This window comes from Atractosteus spatula, chromosome 9, assembly GCF_055471065.1.
Source record: "Atractosteus spatula isolate fAtrSpa1 chromosome 9, fAtrSpa1.hap1, whole genome shotgun sequence".
In the NCBI taxonomy this organism is placed as follows: domain Eukaryota; kingdom Metazoa; phylum Chordata; class Actinopteri; order Semionotiformes; family Lepisosteidae; genus Atractosteus; species Atractosteus spatula.
The window spans coordinates 41,908,978-41,914,977 of NC_142714.1; the positions used below are offsets into that span (position 1 = coordinate 41,908,978).

Sequence of the window (6,000 nt, forward strand, 5' to 3'; positions counted from 1 at the left end):
CCACCTACTGTATCTCTCATATTTGTTCTTGGTATTAGATGTCTCCCCATGTTGTATGAAGGGGGTTCCAGTATCAGAGGATTGTGTGATCAATCATTTCTGAAATGGTCTGCATTTTCCACAAAGAAAAGAGCAAAATCATTCTCATTTAGACCAAAACTGGACTCCTTAACATTGAAAGACTGTTTTTACTTCCGCGACACCCTGCCACTCTGATCTCCTCACAAGCTGAGCAGGGCTGGGCCTGGTCAGTATCGGGATGGAACACCTGCAAGGAAAACCAGACTTCTGTTATAAGTGGTGTTAATGGACCAGTAGGTAATGCTCTCCCTCCTGGAACAGAATTTCCAGACATGTTCCAGGATGGTGATCAGGAACACTGTACTAAAAAGGAGACATTAAACTTTTATGAGACATTAAACTGAGGTCCAGACCACCTGGTGATTAAAGGTCTCATGGCATAAGAATAATGATGTTATTCTCTGTGTCCTGGGCTGGTTACATTACACATTGGTCTTGTGCACATAGCTTATCTGAAGATCCATTAATTTAACTGAAGTTTTCTCACTTCTCTACATTATCTACTGGTGCAAGATGGCTGTTGATCCTCACTCAGGTGGGGCTGCATTTAAACAGTGGATAAAGTGGGTCCCCATTTCTATGTAAAGCACTTTAAGATGAAAAACCCTAAATACAAAAAATAATATTTAACATTTAGCAGTTTTTTTTGTCAGTTTGGATTGCATTGTGTATATTCTACATATGAAGTCCTACTTGAAGCGTTTGCAAGCTTGGTCGGCAACACTGTTTGGATACTTTGCAAAGGGTGAATAGTTCCACAAAGTACTGTGAAAACAAGGAATGTTATTGTAGGAGTTTTAACCCATATCATTCTGAATAATTAGCAGTTAAGTAGCACTTGTTTTTTTGGTAATGAGGCATGATCTTTCAATTTCAGTGTTCAGTTTACCACATTAAAACTGGTCATTGTAAAAACCTGCAAACAGGTCAGTTATCTGTGACTAGACTTGTTCTTTGGGGTCAATTCAATGGGGTAGCTAGGATCTCAAATGGAGGCGATTCTGAGGGAAAACTGCCAGTTGTGGTGTCAAAGCAGACACTATTGCAGCCTTCAGCAAAGAATTGTCTAGAGGTAACTCTGGGATTGAATAACTGCCAGCAAGAGATGGGCTGAGTGGGCCGTTGTTAGTGGCCCTAGTCTCATTCACTTGTTGAAACGGTGACCCCTACAGGGACGGCGGGGAGCTGCCTGCGTCGCTTCAGCACCATGCCCTTCATGTTCTGCAACATCAACAACGTCTGTAACTTCGCCTCCCGGAATGACTATTCCTACTGGCTGTCCACCCCCGAGCCCATGCCCATGAGCATGGCCCCTGTCACAGGGGAGAACATCAAGCCCTTCATCAGCAGGTGAGAGCTGGGAATAACAAAGGCAGAGTCCTTCTGTATTCAAATAACCTGAACTCTCATTTATTTATATGGCTATCCCTTCTCTCCGATTGCACACACCTATCTGTCCATCCGTTTTCTAACTGTTGTGGGGGAGTCGGATCCTATCCCAGCAAGCAGCAAGCAGTAGGCGCAAGGCAAGGTACACCCTGGATGGGAAGCCAGTTCTCCACACAGACAACACGCACACACTCACACTAGGGCCAATTTTCCCAGAAGCCATTTAACCTGTCAGTGTGTTTTTGGGCTGGGAAAGGGAACTGGAATACCCGGAGGAAACCCACTCGAACACGGGGAGGACATACAAACTCCAAACAGATTGCGCCATAGGTCTGAAATTGAGCCCCGGTCTTGCACCACGAGGCAGCAATGCTGACCACTACTCCACCATGCTGTCCACACACCCACCTATACAGCTTGGTATACTACTGGAACGGTCTGGGTGAACAACCTTGTTCAAGGGTACAACAGTAGTGTGTAACCTGGGATCTGAACCTGCTAACTTCTAAATTCAAGTCCAGAACTCTGGACTGCTTCACCACACTACTGTCCTGTCAGCAGCACAAAACAAGGCAGATAGGAGCTTGGACATGCGCAAGACCTGACTGACACCTTGTGCCACTCGTTTTCACACTTCACACAAGTTTTGTCCGAAACTGGGAGTTTAATTGTATAGGAGGATCATGTTGGAAGAGAAGCCCATCATTTTGGCCTTTTTTGTAGTAACTTTGTTTTGGGTTATGTGGACTAAGGCTGTTCTTTGAGAAGTCTTCTCTTTGCTGGATTAAAAAGAAATTCAATAGATGGCCTGAGTAATGCAGGTTGCTGTTCAATCACTGAGTAAAAAATTTGGGGCTCTCTTTAGCGCCATCGCTAGTCTGACAGTTTGTGTGCCCATATCTCTCAGGTGCGCAGTGTGTGAAGCTCCTGCCATGGTGATTGCTGTTCACAGCCAGACCATCCAGCTGCCTACTTGTCCCCAGAACTGGGAGCCGCTGTGGATTGGATACTCCTTCATGATGGTATGTTGGTGTCAACAGTACTGTGCGACAGAGCCAGTCAGTGCCCTCATTGAAACTCAGAATTTCTAGTTTTTCTACTTCACTATTTTAGTCTAGAGAACTTGTAGCCCTATAAATGGTGCTAACTGTGGTGATTGTTTGGGTGGAACCTGGTCTGATTAAAGTCTTCTGTTTTTAATTACCTAATTGAACTCATTATGTGGTTAACTGGACAAGTTGAAGCCTTTCCTTGTTCTTGATCACCTGGAAGTTGAAAGAGACTTCAAAACCTGCTGGACAGCAGGCCTTGAGGACAATTGTTGTAAATGTAAAGTTTTGTTAAAAAACAATTCTTAATTTGTTATAATAATTGGGAATATCATTTAAATAACATGGTATTCCTATCAGGGTTTATAAACTAGGCTCAGGAGTACAAGGATAAGGAGTAGGCAGGGAGATTACAGTTAGCAGTTTTCTCCTGGAAGGCTGTGTGGGGGTCCGGCCAGGGGTGTGTTGTGACCCCAGGTTCTTGTCTCCTGGCAGCATACAAGTGCTGGGGCAGAGGGCTCAGGACAAGCCCTAGCATCACCTGGGTCCTGTCTGGAGGAGTTCCGCTCGGCACCTTTCATCGAATGCCATGGCCGGGGCACCTGCAATTACTACGGCAACTCCTACAGCTTCTGGCTGGCCACAGTGGAAATGAATGAGATGTTCAGGTACAGTAAACCCAGACCCAGTCCTGCTACAAGAGAAGAACTTCCTTGTGCGTTTCTGAGACTTTCAAGCTAGGATCCGCACCAGGTTAAAGTGGTTTATAAAAATAGATTTTAAGATTTTCAGCATGCGGTCCTGGCAAGACAGAACCTAAGTAGCAGGGGGAAGAGAGTGTGAATATTATTTTCACTTCTGCATGGTTTTAGAAAATGATCCTGACTTTATTTGAAGCTTGAAAATGGGAAGTGAATTTTCCAACAGATTAGAAGTCATACTGTTAATGTGCTGCTGGTGACTTCGCCTACAGTCTATCCTGAATAAACCTCATTCTTTATCAGTCGTTTTCTCCTCAAAATCTGATACGTGTATCTTAGCTACAGCATGTCTTTACTTTATATTGAAGATACCATTTGGAGACCTGCAAAATCATTTCCTTTGGTAAACGTATGATTGTCTACAGCCCAGGAGATCAGATCAAATTCCCCTTGCTTTACAATTTAATCCATTACAGGTTTTACTAGCAACAGGTTCTTGCATAAATCCTTATCTGCTTCACCTTGAAGTTTGTACAAGTACCTCAAAATAGAAATGAATTACCTCACTATACAAATGTAGTCTTGTTTATTTCCCCTAACAGTATGAGCACCACTAACTGGAAACTGTGGGTTGCCTTTCTGTCACTTTGAAAGTTTTCCAGCAGGTTCTGATTATATGTACCAGATGTGACGCTATTGGTGTTGTCAGTGGGGATTACAGTAACCGACAGTGTTAGTGGAAGGCTTAGAGTTTGGGTTAGGATTAGTGATAGTCTTGCAGTTAGGACTGAGGTGTGTTGAGGATTGAAGGCAAATGCTCTTGGAAGTCCTGTTTCAGCGATTCACACACCTGATCCTAGGTGCTCCCAGTATTATGTGGAGTTGTCAAGACCTTAATTAAAGTTATTTTTGGGTTTACCTTTACAAATTTCCCAAAACCACTTGAAAACACTGGTTGGAAAATATGCTAACTGTCAGATTTCTAAGGTTTAAGCTGAGCTGGAAGGAAACCTGCATTCCATGTCCCGTGTCCTGTTCTCCACAGGAAGCCCACGCCCGATACTTTGAAAGCAGGGAACCTAAGAACACGGGTCAGTCGCTGCGTCGTGTGCTTGAAGAAGACGTAACGCTGCAGAGGCTGCTGGGACAACAGGCAGAATTCCAGTGATGCATTGTCTTCCAGTTCAACTCTAGTGGTGCTACTGTGCGACACAGCACAAACTTTTGAAACAAACTTAAATGAGTACCTCAGAAAAAGTGCCATGGCAGAGCTGTGTAAATGGTGCGTTTTCTCAGACAGACTGAGAGGATTGATCCCCTTCCTTTATCTTCATTTTTATTACTATTTTGCTCGTTACACATTCGAAAAAGCCAAGTGCGTTGGGGTTTTTCACGAGTGGAATTGTTTCCATTACCAAATCAGCACTTTGCCTTTCTAAACATCAGAGAGAAGAAATGCACTGAAGACCCTTCAATAGCGAGACTGCATTTTTAATTATTTTTTTTTCTTTTTCTCATGGTGCTACTAACACTACTGTAACCCCCGACTCTTCGATATAAGCCTGTCTGTTTTGTAAGTAATAACGTGTGTATATTGTGTACACCTTGGTAGTGGAAAACGTCAGTTCCTGCACTGCGTCAGGATTGTTCTTTATTTTCCGTTTGCTCACACACTTTGTACAAAGTAAACTTTCTATAAATGAAACAGTATTTTATATATAAATATATTAAAAAGAAGCATTTTTATAAACTTTATTTGGCTTTAGGAGAATTTCATACCTTTTCCCACCATAAATCTTTAGCAAACTACTGTTTTTTTTTTTTTACAGAAGTCAGTTCCACTGATGCCAATTGTTAATAGTATGAGCTCGTATGAAGATGTATTATAAAATACTATACATAATTCGATCAGGGTTTTAAAAATATTGTATTCCATTTTAATGTCTTTTTTTAAGAGGGCCTTGATTTTTCTATGAAAATAAAAATTCAGACAATTTGAACGATAAATGCCGGAATTGTGTGTATTCTCTATAGATTTAGATCTATATGTATATGAAACTAAGCAAGATTGGTAAAGCAAATTATTTTTCTAATGACCACCACAGGCCCTTCACATTTTCAATCACCAAAGGTACATATATATGTATTAACTTTAAAATCTGTGTTTTTTTCATGTATATTATCCAGAGGTTGTTGTAAACTTTTAAGACTGAAATAAAGAAATATAACGTAAATGCCTGTGTGTTCCCAAGAAACATGATCTTAATTACTGTGGTCTTCCAACTAGTCTCCTGAACAGGATGTTTGTGTTTTCCTGAGTTGTGTTCAAACTTGTTTGATCAGGTCAAAATTACATTGGCTATTATTCTGTGAGTGGTTAACTGGTGGGTGGCACAGTTGTTAGCATTGGGGCCTTGGGTTCAATTCTGGACTTGGGGTACTAGCTGTGTGGGGTTTGTCCCTGTTGGCATGGGTTTCCTCTGGGTGCCTTCAGTTTCCTCCCATAGTCCAAAGACATGCTAATAGGTTAATTGGCTTCTGGGGAAATTGCCCTCATGTGAATATGTGCATGTCTGTGTTTGTGTCTGCCCTGCAATGGATGCCACATCAAGTCTGGACCCTGCCTTTAGCCTGTTGCTTGCCAGGATGGGATCCAGCTGCCTGAAAAGAAGCTGAATTGAATCATGCTGTTAGAAAATGGAAGGATGGATAGTTAACTGGTAAGACTTTAAATTAGGGGTTGGAAATTCCATTTCTAAATATCACATGTAGCATGTGTC

At 42.0% G+C, this 6,000-nt stretch overlaps 1 protein-coding gene across 1 annotated transcript in view; it reads left to right on the forward strand.

Annotated features, from left to right (window-relative positions):
- The window catches only part of col4a5 (collagen type IV alpha 5 chain), a 91,568-nt gene extending 86,114 nt beyond the window's left edge, over positions 1-5,454 (forward strand). Inside the window, exons 48-51 of the mRNA XM_088924587.1 lie at positions 1,254-1,431; positions 2,378-2,492; positions 3,015-3,187; positions 4,266-5,454. Coding sequence (XP_088780713.1) covers positions 1,254-1,431; positions 2,378-2,492; positions 3,015-3,187; positions 4,266-4,347 — 548 coding nt within the window. The 3' untranslated portion in view covers positions 4,348-5,454. The remainder of the gene's footprint in view (positions 1-1,253; positions 1,432-2,377; positions 2,493-3,014; positions 3,188-4,265) is intronic.
- The last annotated feature ends 546 nt before the right edge of the window (positions 5,455-6,000 follow it).